This window comes from Aotus nancymaae, unplaced genomic scaffold (genome assembly GCF_030222135.1).
Source record: "Aotus nancymaae isolate 86718 unplaced genomic scaffold, 86718_ANA_hifiasm-v0.15.2.pri h1tg000028l, whole genome shotgun sequence".
Taxonomy (NCBI): Eukaryota; Metazoa; Chordata; class Mammalia; order Primates; family Aotidae; genus Aotus; species Aotus nancymaae.
The window spans coordinates 4,580,111-4,601,692 of record NW_026988441.1 but is presented as its reverse complement, the minus strand read 5'-3'; the positions used below and the strand labels follow the sequence as shown (position 1 = coordinate 4,601,692).

Here is a 21,582-nt window from a genome sequence, read left to right as displayed (position 1 = left end):
TGACCTCAGGTGATCAGCCTGCCTCGGCCTCCCAAAGTGCTAGGATTGCAGGGGTGAGTCACCATGCCCAACAGAGTCTCTCTTTAAAGTTCTCAGAGTCTCGCTCTTCCTTGCTTCCTACCCCTTCACCTCACATCCTTCTGGCTTTGGCCCTAGGTGACGATTGCTTTCATTGGCTCAACCTAGTGTTGTGGATGTGGGCAGGGGGTCAGCACTCCTACGTCCTTGACTCAAATTCCGGCTCTGCCAAGTACCAGCTGCAGAAATTGAGCCAAATTCACCAAACCTCCCTGCTCCTCAGCCTCCTGGCTTGCTGAGGGCCTCCTTCCTAAGGTTTCTGGAAGGACCAGGAGGGATAAGCATGCAATGAATGCAGTGAGGTGTCTGGCACTCCGTGAATGGTAGCTCTTGTCATCACCATCATCATCATCATTATTACTAATAAAAGGTAACCCACAGCCAGCCTCTCTGTAGCCAACAATTAGATGCTTATCTGGTGTGTGGAATGCATGGGGGGAGGGGCCCTCCCACCAATAAAATTGGGGCCACTCCCTGACCTCGGTTTCTTGCCAGGATCAACCACCCCAAGAGCGAGGACACAGGGCGGAGGATGCGCCAGCTTTCTGAGCCACACCTGCTGACACTTTTCGCCCTCAGTCAAAGCCTGTCTGAGATCCTCATCCAGTTCTGTGCATTTCATTGTTTTTCTTTTTTAAAAGTTACTTATTTCTTTGCTTTTTTATTTTAGAGACAGGTCTTCCTGTGTTGCCCAGGCTGGTCTTGAACTCCTGGGCCCGAACGATCCTCCTACCTTGGCTTCCCAAAGTGCTGGGATTACAGGCGTGAGGTGCAATTCTGTGGGTTTCAGAGGGATGTGTATTCAGGCGGGAACCAGCCACCGATGGGTTAGATTAAGTGTCTGGTTTAACAAGGTAGGGGTATAAAACAGCATCAGGAGGTAGCCACAATGAGCAGAGACCACAACACACACACACACAGACACACACACACACAGACACACAGGGCTCAGCCCCAAGTCAACATCCATGCAAGCTATGGCTTGGCAATCAAACAAGCTACTTTTTACTCTGTTTATAGCTTAGGTGAAGAGGCTGAGTATTAAATGCATTATTATCATCACTGGTTCACACAGAATCCTTTCTTCATTCTCTCTCTTTCCCCTTCCCTGCCTTCTTTTCCTCCCTCCCACTCTCCCTCAGTCTTACCAGATGTGCAGTGTGGTTCTTATATGTGTGTGATTTTCATTTATGCAACTGGCATCTGATGATAGTCTTACTCTATCCTAAACCACTTTGAAAATAGCAACTGTGTTGTTAAGGCCCACCCATGCTGTTGTATGTTCATTTTTTTTTTTTTTTTTTTTTTTTTTTGAGTGGAGTTTTGCTCTTTTTGCCCAGGCTGGAGTGCAATGGCACGATCTCGGCTCACCGCAACCGCCACCTCCCGGGTTCAAGCTATTCTCCTGCCTCAGTCTCCCGAGTAGCTGGGATTATAGGCATGTGCCACCACGCCCAGCTATTTTTGTATTTTTAGTAGAGACGGGGTTTCTCTATGTTGGTCAGGCTGGTCTCGAACTCCAGACCTCAAGTGATCCACTGGCGTCAGCCTCCCAAAGTGCTGGGATTATAGGCGTGAGCCTCCGCACCCGGCTGTGTGTTCATACTTGTGTTTGTTGCATCTGACCACTGCACAGAAACTTCATGGCGGGGTGTCTACCACATTCACACGATTCCCTGCTGATGGGCACTCGGTGGCTTCCAGTTTCTGGCCACTGCAAAGAACACTGCAAGGCACAAGCTTGTACGTGTCCCCTTGTGGGTGTGTAAGAATTTCTTTGGGATGTATAGCCAGGAGAGAAATCGCTGAGTCACAGGGTGTGTGTATACTTGTTTGGTGAAATAACGTCAGCTCCATCTTCATAATTGGAGACACCACACTCAGCCCAGTTGCACTTGAACATTCTAATGTCTTCACATCCCTGACAGTCCTTGACCTTATTCACCCTTCTCATTTCCCCCAGACTGCTTGATGTAAAGTGATATCTCATTGTTGTTTCAGTATCTAGCAAATTTGAACCACCTCCCCAACCCCCGTCTCTGTCTCTGTCTCTCTCTCGGTCTCTCTCTCTCTCTCGACAGGGTCTCACTCTGTGATCTTGGCTAACAGCAGCCTCCTAGGCTCAAGTGTTTCGCCATGTTGCCCAGGCTGGTCTCGAACTCCTGAACTCAAGTGATCTGCCTGCCTTAGCCTCCCAAAGTGCCAGGATTACAGGCATGAGCCACTGCGCTTGGCCTTGAACATCTCTATATGCATGTTAGCTTTTCTTTTATCCATTTACCCATAAGGATATCCATCTTTTTTTCACATTAATTCACAGGTGCTTCTTGCAAATTGTAGGTTCAAGTTCTTTGTCCATTTTGGATATTAAAAATAACTTTTCCCATTCTGATAAATGCCTATTAATGGTCCTTACCTTCCCTCAAACCAAAATGTTTAATTTTTTATATAATCAAACTAATCAATGTTTTGTCATATGATATGTGTTTTTTAAGTCTTAAGAAGTCATTCCAGACAGGCATGGTGGCTCACACCTGTAATCCCAGCACTTTGGGATGCCAAGTAGGCAGATCGTTTAAGGTCGGTAGTTTGAGACCAGCCATGGCAAAACCCCTGTCTCTATCTACCAAAAGCCACAAAGAGTAGCTGGATGCAGTGGTACCCGCCTGTAGTTCCAGCTACTTGAGAAGCTGAGGCACGAGACTCTCTTGAGCCTGGGAGGCAGAGATTGTAGTGAGCCGAGATCATGCCACTGCATTCCAGCTTGGGTGATAGAGTAAGATTCTGTCTCCAAATATATAAATATATATATATATATATATAATCGTGGTGAAAAAAATACATATATACCTACCATGATTTTTTCTATTAATTTTATAATATCGTTCACACGGTGGTCCTTAGTACAGCTGGAATCCACCTTCACTTGTAGTATGATAACTCTAGGTTTATTTTTCTCTGCACAGTGGACCAGTTTTTCTAATGCCACTTACTAAATATACCATCGTTCTCCCACTAATTTGTGTTGCTATTTTATCTTATATGAACTCCCTAATATATTATATGCTGATGCATCCATTTCCTATGGTTCCCTTTCTGGGATCTCTCTCCTGCCTCTCTGGTCTACTTGTCTGTTCTTGCACTGATCCCACCCTTTTTTAAAAACATTGATTTTGTTTTGTAGCATGTCTTCATATCTAGTAGGGCAAGGAGCTTATTTCTTGCACCACCACGGCCCTATTTTTCTCACCGCCTACATCACCATGCAGGAAATACACTGATCGCCTCCACCCTTAATGGGAATGATGGACAGACACCTGTCCCCTCCTGGTTCTGGACCCAGCCTCCATGTTAAAAAGGACACATCCTCATCCCAGAAAAGAAAGTCGAGGCTGCCCAGGAAAATGTGCGCAATGTCTTAGCTCAGCTCTCAGTTTCTAGAAACTTCATTTCCCATACCCTCCTCTCTATATCAGCATACAGAAAGCCAACTACAGTAGCCCAGACACCCAAGATTGTATTCTGCCCATTCCAAGCCCAGATGTAGGAAGTTCATGTATGGAGCTCTTAAGGAAATCATCAGAAATGTGAGCTGCTTTTTGTAATCCCATCTTCTTTTTTTTTTTTTTTGAGATGGAGTCTCACTCTGTCACCCAGACTGGGGTGCAGGGGTGCGACCTCAGCTTACTGTAACCTCTGCCTCTCAGGTTCAAGTGATTCTCCTGCCTCAGCCTCCTGAGTAGCTGGGGCTACAGGTGCACACCACCACGGCCAGCTAATTTTTTGTATTTTTAGCAGAGATGGGGTTTCACCATATTGGTCAGGCTGATCTTGAACTCCTTACCTGGTGATCTGTCTGCCTTGGCCTCTAAAGTGCTGGGATTACAGGCATGAGCCACTGTGTCCGGCCTATAATCCATCTTTATCCTTTAGCTTTTATTTTCATCATGCAAGGTGGCTGGTCCACCTCCAAGCATCCATATTCCAAGTGAGAAGAGGCAAAAGGGTTTTTTCTTTTCCTTTTTCTTTTTTTTTTTTTTTGAGATGGAGTCTGACTCTGTCGCCCAGGCTGGAGTGCAGTGGTGTGATCTTGGCTCACTGCAACCTCTGCCTCCTGGGTTCAAGCGATTCTCCTGCCTCAGCCTCCTGAGTAGCTGGGATTACAGGTGCCCAGCTAGTTTTTGTATTTTTAGTAGAGGCGGGGTTTGAACTCCTGACCTCTTGATCCACCCACTTCAGCTTCCCAAAGTGTTGGGGTTACAGGCATCAGCCACCACACCCACCTACTCCCTCTCTTTTATCAGAAAAACAAAAACTTTCCCAGAAACTCTAGCTTTGTTTTATTGCTTAGAACTGGATCCCACGGCCACCCGGATGTATCCAGGTCATGTGCCAGTCTAAGCAATACTTGGGCTCATCAGTAATGCAGTCGGAAGAATGATGAGTACATCTCAGTTGCACCCAGCTTGCCCTGTGCCAAGTCAGACAAGTCACAAAACACCAACCTCTGCCTCTTAGTCCACACGCATCTCTCCTCCGTTTGCTTGTTTTCCCTTGAGCCCGAACCTGATGGGGAAATGCATCCAGGCTCAGCCATTACCAAGAATCAGCGTGGGGATACTGCTTGCATCTTTGGTGGATAGAGAGCCAAGCACACTGCTTCTCCTAAACTCTTTTTTATTTTTCTTGAGACAGGGTCTGGCTATGTTGCCCAGGCTGGTCTCGAACTCCTGGGCTCAAGCAATCCTCCTGCCTCAGCCTTTGAAGTAGTTGGATTGCAGATGTGAGCCACCACGCTCGGCCTCTCTTCTTTTCATCACGGTTTTAGCAATTGTTCCACCAGCATACTACCTTTACAACTGTTGAAGAAACTAGAAACTACCCAAATGTCTCCTCATAGTAAAAAAAATGGATCAATATGTCAGAATACATTTACACAATGGTGTACTGTGCGGTGATGAGAATGAAACATTGACAACCATAAACAAAAACCACACAATATGTAATATTGAGCCCCAGCCCCCCCGCGCAAAAAAAATGCTGGGTGTGGTAGCTCACTCCTGTAATCCCAGCACTTTGGGAGGCCAAGACAGGCAGATCATGAGGTCAAGAGATCAACACCATCCTGGCCAACATGGTGAAACCCTGTCTTTACTAAAATACAAAAATTAGCTGGGTGTGGTGGCATGTGTATGTGGTCCCATCCTTGAACCCGGGAGGCAGAGGTTGCAGTGAGCCAAGACTGTGCCACTGCACTCCAGCCTGAGCAACAAGAGTGAGACTCTGTCTCAAAAAAAAAAAAAAGAAAAAAGCCCAACACAAAATAATATAGTACACTAATGAGTTTTTATTTATATAAACTTATAATACTTCTATATATCTATCTAGGTAAATAAATTGTATGTTTATACATTGTTCATAAATGGGCAAAATTAACTTACAGTGATAGACGTCATGAAAGTCCCTACACTTAGGGAGAAGTCATGAAAAGTCGCTACCCTTGGCCAGGTGCAGTGGCTCACGCCTGTAATCCCAGCACTTTGGGAGGCCAAGGCAGGTAGATCATGAGGTCAGGATTTCGAGATCAGCCTCACCAACATGGTAAAACCCCATCTCTACTAAAAATACAAAAATTAGCTGGGCTTGGTGGCGCGCGCCTCTAATCCAAGCTACTCGGGAGGCTGAGGCAGGAGAAACACTTGAACCCAGGAGGCAGAGACTGCAGTGAGCCGAGATCGCGCCATTGCATTCCAGCCTAGGTAACAGAGCAAGACTCCATCTCAGAAAAAAAAAAAAAAAAAAAAAGTCGCTACCCTTGCAGTCAGGGAGGTGTAGGTAGTGGTGGAAGTGGCTACACGTGGCGGGGGAGGTAGTGACTGCAAGGGGACCCCACTGGTTTTTCTGGGGAGCTCCTTATGTTCTGTGGCTCCGTCTGGATGCTGGTTACAAGGGCGTGTTCTGTTTTGTGAAAATCCACTAGCATTTATGATACTTCTGTGCATGTTTCTTTATGCTCATTATCCTTCAATAAAAGTTAATTTAGCCAGGTGGGGTGGCTTACACCTGTAATCCCAGCACTTCGGGAGGTCGTGGTGGGCGGATCACGAGGTCAGGAGTTCAAGACCAGCCTGACCAATATGGTGAAACCTCGTCTCTACTACAAATACAAAAATTAGTCAGGCGTGGTGGCATGAACCTGTAATCCCAGCTACTCAGGAGCCTGAGGCAGGAGAATCGCTTGAAGCCAGGAGGCTGAGGTTGCAGTGAGCCCAGATCACACACTGCACTCCAGCCTGGCGACAGAGTGAGACTCTGTCTCAAACAAAAAAAAAAAAGAAAAGAAAAAGGTAATTTGATGACAGAATCCTGATTTCACTCAAGGAGCAGCTCTACATGCTTTAGGGGAGCCCTCCACTCCAATCTCAAAAGAATAATCGTGTTTGGTTCAAATCAACCATGTTCATCTCTTCCCTGCTCCCCCTCCCCAAGTCTGTGACTGGCTTAGGAAAGGACGTGTGACCCAATTCTGGCCAGTAAGAATAAGATAAAATTCTGCTGGGGTGGTTTCTGGAAAAGTATTATCCTTCTCAAAGACAGACGCACTACAGGTGTTGATCTTAAGGATGATGACCCTCCGCCAGGGAGAAACAAGAGAAGCAGAGAGAAACAGACCGGAGCCCTGACGCCCTGTGCCTGGGGCCGTCCTTACCTGGGTTTCTTGATATGTGAAATTAAAACTATTTACTATTGAAGACAGCATGAATCTCCTCTTACTTGTTCCTCAAAGCAGCTTAACCAGAAACATCATTTTGGAAAATGCACTCAACACTGCCCCTTAGCTAGGATTCTGCTCCTATCTAGATTTTTTTTAATATTAAAAACAAAATTTGAGGCCAGGTGCGGTGGCTCACACCTGTAATCTCAGCACTTTGGGAGGCTGAGGCGGGTCGGTCACCTGAGGTCAGGAGTTTGAGACCAGCCTGGCCAACATATCGAAAGCCTGTCTCTACTAAAAACAGAAAAATTAGCCGGGCGTGGTGGCTCATGCCTGTAATCCCAGCATTTTGGGAGGCCAAGGTGGGTGGATCACGAGGTCAAGAAATTGAGACCATCCTGGCCAACATGTTGAAACCCTGTCTCTACTAAAATACAAAAATTAGCTGGGTGTGGTGGCATGCACCTGTATTTCCAGCTACTTGGGAGGCTGAGGCAGGAGAATCGCTTGAGCCTGGGAGGCAGAGGTTGCAGTGAGCCAAGATTGTGCCACTGCACACTGCACTCCAGCCTGGCAACAAAGAGAGACTCTGTCTCAAAAAATATATATATATATATAAATTAGCCAGGCATGGTGGTGCACACCTGTAGTCCCAGCTACTCGGGAGGCTGAGGCATGAGAATTGCTTGAACTGGGGAGGCAGAGGTTGCAGTGAGCCAAGATTGTGCCACTGCACTTCAGCCTGGGTGACAGAACGAGACTCTGTCTCAAACAAAACCAAACCATTGAATTACACCTGTACTATCTGCCCCTGTTTTCACACCACATTACACACCCTGGCACTCCAGCCTTTCTGGAATGTCCCCTAAAAAGTTGTGATGACTTGTAAATGGTTGGGCACAAAGGGGAAGAGAATGGTGATAATTATTGCATCATTTTCATGTATGCTTTCTTCTCTCACACCATTGACTGTTTATCAGGCAGCCACTTCTCATCTCTTCTTCCTTGCTGGCAAGGACTGTATCCTTGACAGAGAAATGCCAGAAACTCACTTTCCCAGCTTCTGTTGATGCTAGAGTGTCAGCACTGGGATCTTCTCCAGTGAGTGGTCATTGAGACCCAAGAACAGATCTGGGGGTGTGGCTGGAAAAGACTTTGTTTCCCAATGAAAAGAGCTCTGCCAACAGAGTCTCTCCTTCCTGCCTTTTGTCATGGTGTGTGAGGATGTGATGTCTGGAGCTGTGGCAGCCATTTTAAAGCCATGAGATTACAAGCCTAAAGGAGAAAGCTGACATATTTTCTTCTTCCTGCTAGAACATAAGCTTAAAGAAGGCAGGGGTTTGGTGTCTGTTTTATTAATCAGCCTATCCCAAGTGTCTATAATATTACCTGACTCTCATAGGCGCTCATTAGTTGAATAAATGAATGAATGAATGATTGCAGAGGACAGTAGAGAAGACAGATGGGTCCCTAATGACGTAATGTAGGAATCACCAAACCACAGTACTGCCCTCTTTCAGGGCTTCTTGTTATGTGAAATAATACATGTCCTTATTGCTTTATCCACTTTGAGTTGGGCATTTTGTTACTGATAAAAATTTTCTAGTGTTATTTCTTTTCCAGAGTGTTCAATTTCCAAGGTATTCTCTGGAGTGACTTTCTATAACCACCCCTGAGTAGTATCCTGAGGAATCTTAGAGCTGGATTGGCACGTGGAGATCATTATGTTTCAATCCTCCCATTTTACAGATAGAGAAACTGAGGTCCAGAAAAAGTACAAATGACCCTTACACAGGTCACTCAGAAAGCCCTGAAGACTGAAATGTCTGTCCATTGATGTGTTGTCTATTTCAGTGACCCCCATGCCTACAACCTTAGGGGTCCTGCCCTACCCACTGCTATGGATGAAGGGGTGGCTGCGGGATCCATGTTGCACTTTGTGGGACCACCTTTCAGACTGGAGACAGAATCTGCGTCTGACCCTAGGACAGCCAACTGGATTTTTTCTCTCTAGGGGCTATGAACTAAGAAAACCCAGTAACTGCAGCCAGTTACAGGGGTGACAGGAGACGCTTTGATGGGCAATAGGCAGTCAATGTGATGAGAAAACAGAGAAGAAAGAGACCATGAGAGATACCGAACTAGGGGAGAAGGGCTAGAGATCCCACAGGCAGCTGTTTCTGCTCTCACATTTTCCAATTTAAATTCACGGATATCCTATTGATAAGTGATAGGGTCTGGCTGTGTGACCCCACCCAAATCTCATCTTGAATTTTAATCTGAATCGTAATCCCCACGTGTTGGGGGCGGGATCTCGTGGGAGGTGATTAGATCATCGGCGTGGTTCCCCCCGTGGTATTCTCGTGATAGCAGTGAGTTCTGACAAGATCGGATGGTTTTGCAGTTTTCCCCTTCACTCTGCACGTCTCCCTTCTGCTGCTCTGTCAAGGACATGTTTGCTTCCCCTTCCACCATGATTGTAAGTTTCCTGAGGCCTCCCCAGCCATGCTGAACTATGAGTCAATTAAACCTCTTTCCTTTATAAATTACCCAGTCTCGGGTAGTATCTTGGGTAGCTTCTACTAAAAATACAAAAACTAGCTGGGTGTGGTGGTGCACGTGTGTAATCCCAGCTACTGGGAGGCTGAGGCAGGAGAATCGCTTGAACCTGGGAGGTGGAGGTTGCAGTGAGCCGAGATTGTGCCACTGAACTCCAACCTGGGTGATAAAGTGAGACTCTGTCTCAAAAAAAAAAAAAAAATTAGCCACCTGGCCAATATTTATGAAAAAATGAGAAGTAGTTCGACTGGACCTCTGTTCCTCACAACCCAAAAGTGACCTCCTAGACGAAACTCACCAGCCTGGAGCGGGAGATGCGACTTGCTCACAGCCACCCTGCACAGGGAGGAGACACACGCAGAGTCCACTTCTCAGTCAGTTTATTTCTGGGACTACATTCGGGTCACCGCTGCAGAGACGGGATGGGCCCAGAGAGAGACAGGGTCAGCCCATCGTGGGGGAAGGGGACCCTGAGTCCAGAAGACAGGGAGTCAGGGGTTGGAGAGAGGAACATTCATTCCCACCATCGCTGGGAAGGAGCCAGGGTCTGAAAGGGTTGTCGGGGCTGTCTCTGCAGCAGGTGGGGATGTCGGTGTGCTGAGTCCTGGAACGACTCAGGAGTTGGCCTGGATGGTTTCCTGGATCCACTTGTTGAACTTGCAGAGGTTGGTGTAGACGCCGGGTCTGTTGGGCTGGGCACAAGGGTAATCTCCCCAGGACACGAGTCCCTGCAGGGAGCCATTGCACACCACAGGCCCCCCAGAATCGCCCTGCAGGAGGGAAAGGGAGCCACAAGAGAGGCAGAGATAGCAGGTGGGTGGAAGGAGGCACAAGAGACCCAGAGACCCACACAGATGGAGAAGGAGACGGAGACGGACACACAGAGGTGGGATGTACAGAGATGAAGAGATGCAGAAAAAGACAGAGATGGAGAGGCAGGCAAAAAGAGACAAAGAGGGAGAGTGCTATTAAGATTTCACCCCAAATCCAACTTTTTTTTTTTTTGAGATGGAGTCTCGCTCTGTTACCCAGGCTGGAGTGCAGTGGTGTGATCTTGGCTCACTGCAACCTCCACCTCCCTGGTTCAAGCAACTCCCCTGCTTTAGCCTCTGAGCAGCTGGGATTACAGGTGCACGCCACCAAGCTTGGCTAATTTTTTTTGTATTTTTAGTAGAGACAGGGTTTCACCATATTGGCCAGACTGGTCTCCAACTCCTGGCCTCAGGTGATCTGCCCGCCTTGGCCTCCTAAAGTGCTGGGATTACAGGCGTGAGCCACTGTGTGCAGCTTATTTTTTGTATTTTTTAGTATAGACAGGGTTTCATCATGTTGACCAGGCTGGTCTTGAACTCCTGGCCTCAAGTGATTCGCCCGCCTCAGCCTCCCAGAGTGCTGGGATTACAGGCGTGAGCCACCACGCCTGGCTTCCAAGTCCAGCCTTTAGACCCCATTTGTCACTGTCCACTCAATCTTCCTCTTCCAGATTCCTCTTGTCTACACATCGTTTCCGGGGTCTGTGAGCCTTCCTCTCCACATTTCGAATCTCTGTCTCTACTTTCGTCCCAGTCTGTCTCCCTCGTCGTGTATTTCCTGGCCTCTTTCTCTTTCTCTCTCACTCTCCCCTCTGGCCTGTGCATGCCTTATTTCTCTTACTCAACACACTCCTTCCTCCCTCGGTCTCCACCAATCCATCCTTATACCTCCCTTCTGCAAAAGTACATTCTCAGGCCCTGGATGAGGGCTTCTCAACATGGGCACTGTGGGCATCTGAAGCTGGATAATGGTTTGTTGTGAGGCCTGCCCTGTGCATCACAGCACGTTGAGCAGCACCCTTGGCCTCTACCCACTAGATGCCAGTAATGCCCCCTCCAGTTGTGACAACAAAAATGTCTCCTGGTATTGCCAGTGTCTCCTAGGGGGCAGAATCACTCTGATAGAAATCCATTTGCTTGGACTGATTTGCATTTCCTGTCCTCAATTCCCCATACCTCCCTATGATTACCTTCCTGTAATAATACTCACTGCTCTTCAACTGTCCTTCCTTCCTTCCTTCCTCTTTCCCTCCCTTTCTTTTCTTTCTTTCTCTCCCTTCCTCTCTCCCTCTCTCCTTCCTTCCTTCTTTCCCTCCTTCCCTCCCTCCCTCTCCCCCTCCCCCATCCCTCCCTCCCTCTTTCCTTCTTTCCCTCCCTCCCTCCTTCCTTCTTTCCCTCCCTCCCTCCTTCCTTCTTTCCCTCCCTCCTTCTCTCCTTTCTTTCTCTTTTTGACAAAAAGGGCTTGCTCCGTCACCCAGGCTGCTGTCTGGAGTGCAGTGGTGCAGTCATGGCTTACTGCAGCCTCAAACTTCTGGGCTCAAGTGATCCTCCCACCTCCTGATCCTTCCAAATAGCTGAGACTACAGGTGCAAGCCACCACACCCGCTAATTGTTTAAAAGAATTTTAGTACATATTTATCTATCTCTTTATTATCCGTCTTGCCCTCGGGGAACATGAGCTCCATGCAGCAGGAATTTGGTCTGTTTTGCCTGATATTCCTGGGGTAACATAACCACTTAGCCAATATTTATGAAGAAAATGAAAAGTAGCTCGAGTGGACCTCTGCTTGAGGTAGAGAGAAATATCTATCTCCCGGCTAGGCACGGTAGCTCACACCTGTAATCCCAGGAATTTGGAAGGCTGAGGCAGGCAGATCACTTGAGGTCACGAATTCAAGACCAGCCTGCCTCTCTCTACCAAAAAAAAAAAAAAAAAAAAAAAAAAAATTAGCTGGGCATGGTGGTGGGTGCCTGTTACCCCAGTTACTTGAGAGGCTGAAGTGGGAGAAACGCTTGAACCTGGGAGATGCAGGCTGCAGTGAGCTGAGATGGCGCCACTGCGCTCCAGCCTGGGTGACAGAGCGAGACTTCATCTCAAAGAAAGAAAAAAAACAGAAATATCTATCTCTGTTAGAGATAGATAAATATGTACACACTACAACAATTATGTAAGTGGTATGAATAAAATCTTCAAAAATAAAAACAATTAGTATTTTTTGTATTTTTAGTTGCCCAGGCTGGTCTTGAACTCCTGAGCTCAAGTGATCTTCCCACTTCAGTCTCCGAAACTGCTGGGATTACAGGTATGTGCCTTTGTACCTGGCCTCACTTCTTATGTATATTTATGCAAAATATGAATAATTACAGAGTCCTGGTATCAATTATTAGGAAAGCCAAGATTTACCTTTTTCCCAGCAGCAGACATTGTTTCAAGGCAAACAAACTTAGCTCCTGGACCTCTAAATTGCAACTTTCTTGTAGTCTAATTTCTCTCATTACTTTGTAATTTAATATCTCTGCGGAGTTTCTTTTGAGAGGCCGTTAGCTAACTGCTCTGAGCTTCTAATAAGAACAGTTGAATGAGTGAATGAGCTGAGGCATGCGAACTACTTAAAACTGTCCAGCAATTAGCGAGCTGCTATTGCTTTTATACCTTTAGTATTAGTATTGTTGTAGTTGTTATTATTTCCTGCTTGTAGCTTTTAGTGGTCACACCCAGACCATACACTGGTCTGAAAAATACAAAACAAAACACCTTGAAGTCTGGAAAACAAGATACTAATGTTGCCATCAGAAGGGCTAGTTTTAAATGCCACAATTCGAATGAGCTGTGCCTTCTTCTGCTAAAAATGTTCCCCCTTTCCACCCACCCCGACACCCAGGGCACAGAGAAGAAACTGGGAGACCTGGGAAGTTGTTGCAATTGTCAGGTCTGTACAATTTTGTGGGGAGCTTTGCTTTTTTTTTTTTTTTTTGGAGACAGTTTCACTCTTGTTGCCCAGGCTGGAGTGCAATGGCGCGATCTCGGCTCACCACAACCTCTGCCTCCCGGGTTCAAGCTACTCTCCTGCCTCAGCCTCCCAAGTAGCTGGGATTACAGGCATGTACAACCATGCCTGGCTAATTTTTGTATTTTTAGTAGAGATGAGGTTTTTCCATGTTGGTCAGGCTGGTCTCGAACTCCAGACCTCAAGTGATCCACCCTCCTCGGCCTCCCAAAGTGCTGGGATTACAGGCATGAGCCACCGTGCCTGGCCTGTGGGGAGCTTTTCACAGCCATAGACAGGAGTACTCCTGAATCCCCAGCTTCCTAACCACTGTTGAAACGGACAAGCTAATGAGAGCTTGTTAACTTACGCCCCTCTAGATCCCTCCAGAACTAACAGTTTGATTTTCAATTCTGCCTTCCTCAACAGATACAGCTTCCATTAGAACAAAGGGAAGCTCTGTGTTGGGGACCAAGAAATGCTTGTAGAACATTCGCCCCTGCCTACCCCTCCAGTCTCAATTCTTACTGTTCCCCCTACTTTTTTGTTGTGTGTTTGTTTTGAGTTGGAGTCTTGCTCCGTCACCCAGGCTGGAGTGCAGTGGTGCGATCTCGGCTCACTGCAACCTCCGCCTCCCGGGTTCAAGCGATTCTCCTGCCTCAGCCTCCTGAATACCTGGGCTTACAGGTGCATGCCACCACACCCAGTTAACTTTTGTATTTTTAGTAGAGACGGGTTTTCACCATGTTGGCCAGACTGGTCTTGAACTCTTGACCTCATGAACCACCCACCTCGGCCTCCCAAAGTGCTAGGATTACAGCCATGAGCCACCACGCCTGGCCTTTTTTACTTGTTTTAATGTGGCTACTAGAAAATTGGAAACGACATAAGCAGCTCAGCATTCTTTCTACTAAACATCACTACCCTAGGGCATGAGCTCTGTGAGAACAGGGGTCCTAACTGTCTTGGTGATTGCCGGATTCCCAGAACTTGACAAAGTCTCATGTTATCGAGTTGGCACTCAGTGTGTATCTTCTGAATAAGGAGAGAAGTGTCCTCACCTGGCAGGAGTCTCTACCTGCCTTGTCACCGGCACAGAACATGGTGTCATCTATGTGTCCCGGGTAGGCATCCTCGCACCTTTTCCGACTTAGCACCGTGATATTCAGGCACTGGAGGGTCTTGGGGAAGTGCACTGTCAAACAGGAACACAATGAGAGGCAGAGAAAGATGGATAGCGGCAGAGATGGGTAAGTATCAAAGAGAAACCTGGGGCTGGGTGTGGGGGCTCATGCCTGTAATCCCAGCACTCTGGGAGGTCGAGGTGGTGGGATCACGAGGTCAGGAGTTCAAGACCAGCCTGACCAAGATAGTGAAACCCCATCTCTACTAAAAATACAAAAATTAGCCAGGCACGATGACAGGAGCCTGTAATCCCAGCTACTCGGGAGGCTGAGGCAGGAGAATCGCTTGAACCCGGGAGGCAGAGGTTGCAGTGAGCCACTGACTCCAGTCTGGGTGAGAGAGCAAGACTCTGTCTAAAAAATAAAAGAAGAAACCTGGACACTCACCTTGGGGGCTCTTCGTTGTCCCCCAGCCAGATACCAAACACTTTGTCCCAGCAGATGGACAATGGGAGGAGACGTTGATGGGCCTGACATCTTTAGTAAAGCGAATTCTTCTGTTCAGTTTGATGAGCATGAGGTCGTTGGAGTGGCCAGGGTGGGCATAGCCAGGGTGGGGGATGGAGTTTATCCCCTGGAACATCTGCTGCCCGGATTCATAGACTGGTGACAAGGATTGGTGGCCGAGACGAACTCTGAAAACTCTGAGGAAGAGGGGGCAGGTCACTACCAACCCTGAGCCCCATCTCCATGTCCAACACCAATCGAACCCCACACCCAGCCCCAGCCTCACCCCCACCCCCACCCTCACCCCCAGCCCCCAAACCATCCTCAACTCCATCTTGGTCTCCAATCCCATGCCTGTCCCCTTCCCAGTCCCAATTCCAAACCCATCCCATTCCCAACCCTAATCCTTTCCCTACCAGAGGCCATCACCATATGCATTCTCAGCCCAAATCCGGGCATCCCCAACCCCACCCAAAACTCCAATCCTCGTCCTTAATTCTGTATCTCTTCCCAGTCCCAACCCTATCTCCACTCCATCTTCATTTACACCCCAGCCCGATTTTCACCCACCCCCAATTCTAAAGCCAATGCTAATTCCACCTCCATCCCAGACCATTCAACAGATAAACGTTCCTAACCCCAAATCCAAACCATCCTTAGCTCCTTCCCATTCCCTACACAGCACTATCCCCATCTAACCTCATCCTCCCACCCCACTCTCCACAAAACTCCATCCTTAGTCTTATCCGAAACTCGACCTGCTCCTGCTCCCAGGTCCCCAACCCGTCGCCACCAGCCCTCACCTCCAAGCCCCCACTCCACTTCCCCATCCCCACCAGCCCTTACCTCCAAGCCCCCACCACACTTCCCCATCCCCACCAGCCCTCACCTCCATACCCCCACCCCACTTCCCCATCCTCACCAGCCCTTACCTCCAAGCCCCCACCACACTTCCCCATCCCCACCAGCCCTCACCTCCATACCCCCACCCCACTTCCCCATCCCCACCAGCCCTCACCTCCATACCCCCACCCCACTTCCCCATCCCCACCAGCCCTTACCTCCAAGCCCCCACCCCACTTCCCCATCCACACCAGCCCTCACCTCCAAGCCCCCACCCCACTTCCCCATCCACACCAGCCCTCCTCTAGGAACTCCCACTCACTTCTTCCTGCAGTGGGCGGCCGTGAGCAGCCACTGTGGATGCACCAACACCGCCCCGCAGTAGAGCTGGTTGGGCCCTAGCAACAGCGCGGCCTGCCACTGCTGGCTGTGCTTCTCGCAGTCGGACCCATTGATGATGCGGCTGCTGCTGTCGTCCGACCGGGCGTCTTCCCCGTCCCCAGCTCCAAGGTCCCGGTTGCTCCCAGAGGGCCCGGTGTTAGAAAGGTTGCCACAGGAAACATCATCGTTTGCGAGAACACGCTCTGGGGTGGAAAATGGGTTGGGCGGGGCTGAGAGGCGGGGCTTGGGTTCGGGGTGGGTCTCAGACGCCAGAGGGCGTTCCAGCTAGAGTAGAGGGTGGACCAGCTAGAGGGTAGGTGTCTGACTTGCTGAGGGGGCGGGACCAGGGCTTAGGGGCGGGGCCTGGAGAATAAGAGTGGCACCACTGAAGACCAGGCTTACGCCCAAGGACAGAGCCCAGGCTCAGGTAGGGTTACTGGACTTGTAAGTGGACCTCACGGATTCCTGGAATTGGCTAAAACTAAATGGGCGGGACCAGAGGAGGGTAAAATTGGATACAGGATTCCTGGACAAGCTCAGGGATAGAGCCAAGGCTGTGGGGGCTGGAGCCTGGGGATGCGAGGGAGACCAGGGCTTTAGGGATGGAACTGGTCTCAAGAAGTAGGGCCAGGCCTCAGTGAGCTGGGTCAGGGCTGGAGGCAGAGAGGGGTTTGGAGTCGACTTGGTTAGGGTCAAGGCCAGGGTTACATGTTGGAATCTTATATAAAGAGTTCAGAATTTGGGCAGGGCATGGTGGCTGACGCCTGAAACCCCAGCACTCTGGGAGGCCGAAGCGGGCAGATCACATGAGGTCGGGAGTTCGAGACCAGCCTGGCCAACATGGTGAAACCCCATCTCTACTAAAAACATAAAAAGTAACTGTGTGTGGTGACGGGCGCCTGTAATCCCAGCTACTTCGAAGGTGGAGGCACGAGAATCACTTGAACCCGGGAGGCAGAGGTTGCAGTGAGCCGAGATCACACCACTGTACTCCAGCCTGGGAGAAAGTGAGACTCTGTCTCACCAAAAACAAAACAAAACAAAAAACAAAAAGCAGCTCTGACTTTGGAGGGGGCTCTAGGAGGTGCCCACAGCATAGGGGGTGGAGCCTGGCCCAAAGGGGTGTGGTCTGAGGCGTGGTTCCACTAGAGTCGGGCCTAGGGGCGTGGCTGAGGGAAGTGGGTGGGGTCAGAGCTCATAGAGCTAGGATTTGGAAAGCAGGAGCTGGAAAGAAGGGCTCAGCTTAGGGGGCCACGTGGAGGGGAAGAGCAGGGCTAGGTTTCTGAATTCTCAGACGAAAACATGTCTCCTCAATCCTGTCAATCCCCTTCTCTCACACACAGACCTACAGACTACGTAGATGCCCCCCTCCATCCTTAGTCCTCCCGTGCCCATTCACTGGTTCTTACACTTTGTTTTGTTTTTGTTTTTGAGACGGAGTTTCACTCCTGTTGGCCCAGGCTGGAGCGCAGTGGCGTGATCTCGGCTCACAGCAACCTCCACCTCCCAGGTTCAAGCGATTCTCCTGCCTCAGCCTCCCTAGTAGCTGGGATTACAGGCGCCCGCCACAACACCTAGCTAATTTTGTGTTTTTAGTAGAGACGGGGTTTCACCATGTTGGTCAGACTGGTCTCAAACTCCCTACCTCAGGTGATCCGCCCACCTCTGCCTCCCAAAGTGCTGGGATTACAGGCATGAGCCACCATGCCTGGCCTGGTTCTTACCCTTACTGATGACCCTGCCACCGCCATCATTCACCAACTCACCCCAAGGACCAGCACACAACTGCAGTCACAGCCAAGCACGCATGCAGTTCTGTGGACAGGCACGCATTGCCTCCACAGATGCAGCTAACGGTGCAGCTCTGTGTCCAGGTACACACGCTTCCCAGGTACACATGCTCCCCAGGTACACACCCTCCTGGGCAGCCTTGCAGGATTGCACACCTCATCCATAGTGTCTCAGTGCCACGCACAGATGCCATGTGTGCTTAGATGTTCAGACTGCCGCATACTCTTCTGCACACAGGCATGTTGACATGGTGACAAAATTATGCTTGCTGGAGACTTGCACGCCGGTGCCCAAGTGCAAGTCAGTCACGTAGCACACATCTCCCAGAGATAGCCACCCCTGCACCCTCTATCCCTCCAGGCAGGGACAGAAACTCCAGACACACTCCAGGCACCATCATACACACAGTAGCATTTACACAGCCTCACACAGACACACACAGTCACATACAGTGGCCAGTACACAGAGCTTCAGGCAGTCACAAGGTCACAAATGTAGGCACCCATAATGTCACACTCAGCCACAATCAGGTAATCGCCTGCAGGCACACAGTCACACATTTCCGTTGTGACGACCACTTTTGTTGCATGCAATCCCAGGACCTCAGGGACAGGAACTGCAGATACCCGCAGTCATATACAAAGCCAAGTCGCCACACACAGCCAAATGCACAGTAAACACCCCCAGTGCCACACACATTCACCCACAGAGTTGTGGAATCACACACAATCACAAAACCACACATACAGTCTCAAAGGGTCAGCGCCACCTGCCGCATGGTCACCTGATATGGGAAGAGGCGTCCTCCTCCCCCTCACACACCGTGGCAGTCACAACGCCACATACAATCTCACAACGCCACATACAATCACACAACCACAAATGCAGACAGAGGCTCACATTCACCCAGTCCTGGAGTCATGCCCAGACTCACACAGTTCTCCAGGGGACAGGTGTTCTAGTGTCACAGATACAGTCCCCCCAATCCCATGCCCCATCCCACACCCCCTCCACGTCACCGAGTTCTGGTTACCTGTGACTCCCAGAAGCAAGACTGTGATCAGAGCATGGAGCACCCACATCCGGGGGGGTCCTACTGTAGCCATGGCCGCTGCACCTGGATGGGGGTGTCAGAGGGTTGGGAAGCCCAGGAGATCCAGGGAGCCCTTAACCCACTTCCCCTCCCTCCCCTACCTTATTTTCCCCGGGTAGAGAGGAGCTAGGACGTTGCCCCACCATCCGTGCTGTGCTGAGACCCAGGCACTATGGAATTCAGAAGACAGGAGTCTAGCAGCCTCCAGAGGGGGTGAGGAGGGGAAGACAGAGAAAGATGTGGGTGCAGGGCGTGCAGACCCCTCTCCTTCCCTGCCTGCTGAGCCACCCTCCCCAGGCCTCACCTGCCCTGTCCCCCAGGTAGGGGGTGGGGGATTTGCTCCCGGCTCGGCTGAGGACTTCTCAGGCCTGTGCCTTCCCGGCTGCTGCCTCCTCCTGGGCGTTGGGCACGAGCCTGAGTTATAACCACGCACTGCTCCCTGGGGCGCATTCCCGGGCAGTGAGGCGCCTATCAGCCTCAGCAATCGCTCCTCCTGCTCCCCCATCTCCACCCCAGAGCACCCCCCACCCAGTTCTGAATGCCACTCCCTGCCTCTCTGGCCCAGAAGATGGAGAGGGGTCTCCAGAAGCCAGGCCAGCCCCCTCCCTGCCTCCCCCACCCTCGGGGATCTGGCTTCTCCCCAACTGTTCTGGCGCCTGGATTGCTTCTCCCCAGTCGCTGTTCTTGGCGCCTGGATCGCTTTCTTTCTGCTCTGTGTTTTTCTCATTCGACCACTCTGTCCCCTCGTTATTCCTCCTTCCATCTTTGTCTCTGTTTTTCCAGAATCTTCTTCCATCTCTCCATGGTTCTCTCTCCTTGCCTCTGTCTCTCTCTGTCTCTCTCTGTGTCTCTCTCTCTGTCTCTCTGTCTCTCTGTCTCCTTGTCTGTCTGTCTCTCTGTCTCTGTCTCTCTCTGTTCTCTGTGTCTCTGTCTCTCTCTGTCTCTCTGTCTCTGTCTCTCTCTCTCTCTCTCTCTCTCTCTCTCTCTCTCTCTCCCTCCCTCTCCAGCCTTGTTCCTCTCTCTTTGGGCCTCAAGTGTGGCTATCTCCCTGTTCCTGTCTTTCTATGCCTCTGTGATTCTTTCTTTTTTAAAGGTTCTGTATGATTTGTCAAATATACCTTAGAGTTCTCAGCCCATTTTTTTTTTATTTCACTTCTGCTCTATTTGTTCACAGCATTTTTTTTAGGTATAATTGAGATACAACAAACTGCTTGTTTGTTTGTTTATCTGAGACAGAGTCTTGCCCCGTTGCCCAGGCTGGAGGGCAGTGGTGTGATCCTGGCTCTCTGCAACCTCCGCGAGCGATTCTCGTGCCTCCAGAGTAGCTGGGATTACAGGTGTGTGCCACGACGCCCCGCTGATTTTTGTATTTTTTAAAAAGTAGAGACAGGGTTTCACCATGTTGTCCAGGCTGGTCTCAAACTCCTGGCCTCAAGTGATTCACCCACCTCTGCCTCCCAAAGTGCTGGGATTACAGGCATAAGCCACTGCGCCTGGTCCAAACCGCATATTTAAAGGGCATAATTTGATGGTTTTGGGGACCTGTCACACAGTCACCATGATCAGGAGGATGGTCATACTCACCACCCTGAAAACTGTGCTCCTGCCCCTTTGTGTGTGTCTGGGATCCTCTGTTAATCTCTTTCTTTACACCTCCGTCTTCCTTTTTGTCTTCATCTATCTTCTCTTTTCTCTCTGACTCTGATTCTTCCCAGGCTCTCTGTGTGTTCTCTGTGTGTTTCTGTATTTGTATCATTCTGTCCCTTCCTCTCTCTCTCTCTTTCTCTCCCTCTCTCTTCCTGTCTGTCCCTCCATCTCTCTCGCTCCCTCTTTTTTTTCTCTCTCCCTCCCTCTCTCTCTCCCTCCCTCTCTCTTTCTATCTCTTCCTCCCTGTCTTTCCCTTCCTCTCTCTCTTTCCCTCTCCCTCTCTCTCCCCACAATCTCTCTCTCTCTCTCTCCCCCGTCTCTGTCTCTCTCTCTCTTTCCCTTTCTTCCTCTCTCCCTATCTTTCTGCCTCCCTCTCCCTGCATTTTGAGCAGGGGAGACTCGGGCCACTTTGCAGAGGGAGCCCTCAGCTCCTTCTCTTGACTTCACTCTGGGCCCAGGACCAGAGCAGAAAGAGGCAGGGACCTAGTCTGGGAACCTGCAGGTGCCAGGGCCCAGCTGGTGTGGCCAGGCATGGGTGAGACAGTTGGGCAGGGCTACCTGTTGATGGGAAAATAGGTCAAGAGGCCAGGAAAGGGGCAGACGGCTTGGGAAATGGGCATTGGGCAGGGAACCCGAAAGGTGGCTTCTCCGTCCCCACTCCTGAGCCATCCAAGGCCGCCTAAACCTCTTCTCCACACTGGCTGTTTTTTCTGTCTGCTCCAGCTCTTTGCATCTGTCTTCATGTCTCCCTGTCTCTGTCCTCACTACGAAGCAAGAGCTAATTAAACACTCACCTGTGATGTGCCAGACTGAGGTGTCCGTGAACAAAATGACAAAGATGCCCAAAGATGCTGCCCTCTTTGGGTCCTCACTCCTTGAGGGCGAAAAACCAACCGAGCTGTGTTAAATAAGATATTTTAGAGCACTTAAGACTGGTTTTAGTGCACAGGAAAAAAAAAAAAAAAAAAACCCGAAATAACAAAAACCTATTCTGAGGTTTGTTTTGATTATGGTAATTAATATTTCATTCATTAAAGTGAGAAAA

General features: G+C 49.6%; 1 protein-coding gene and 1 long non-coding RNA gene across 10 annotated transcripts in view; one reads left to right on the top strand and one right to left on the bottom strand.

Moving 5' to 3' along the window:
• LOC105723575 (uncharacterized) overlaps positions 1–21,582 on the top strand; it is a 139,431-nt gene that overhangs the window by 77,986 nt on the left and 39,863 nt on the right. For all 7 annotated transcript variants that reach the window (XR_010344223.1, XR_010344221.1, XR_010344220.1 and 4 more), the window contains one exon: positions 12,393–12,467. This is a non-coding gene — a long non-coding RNA (uncharacterized LOC105723575). The remainder of the gene's footprint in view (positions 1–12,392; positions 12,468–21,582) is intronic.
• KLK5 (kallikrein related peptidase 5) lies at positions 9,716–20,496 on the bottom strand. 3 transcript variants are annotated; one of them, XM_012461569.3, is made up of 6 exons: positions 20,475–20,496; positions 18,831–18,914; positions 15,948–16,209; positions 14,723–14,979; positions 14,213–14,346; positions 9,716–10,122 (listed from the first exon to the last, which is right to left on the bottom strand). In XM_012461569.3, the coding sequence occupies exons 2-6, from the start codon at positions 18,901–18,903 to the stop codon at positions 9,967–9,969; spliced, it is 882 nt and encodes a 293-aa protein (XP_012316992.1). In that variant the 5' UTR covers positions 18,904–18,914; positions 20,475–20,496; the 3' UTR covers positions 9,716–9,966. The 3 variants fall into 3 exon arrangements, with proteins under 3 accessions (XP_012316992.1, XP_012316985.1, XP_012316976.1); XM_012461562.3 differs by lacking the exon at positions 20,475–20,496 and adding an exon at positions 18,992–19,344; XM_012461553.3 differs by lacking the exon at positions 20,475–20,496 and adding an exon at positions 19,195–19,343.

Bases quoted from the DNA above. Each gene is read 5' to 3' on its own strand.
- KLK5 (XM_012461569.3), bottom strand. From the start codon at position 18,903: ATGGCTACAGTAGGACCCCCCCGGATGTGGGTGCTCCATGCTCTGATC. The intron at 16,210-18,830 runs GTAACCAGAACT...TTTCCACCCCAG, and splicing joins CTTGCTTCTGGGAGTCACAG to AGCGTGTTCTCGCAAACGAT. The intron at 14,347-14,722 runs GTGAGTGTCCAG...CCTGTTTGACAG, and splicing joins GACAACGAAGAGCCCCCAAG to TGCACTTCCCCAAGACCCTC.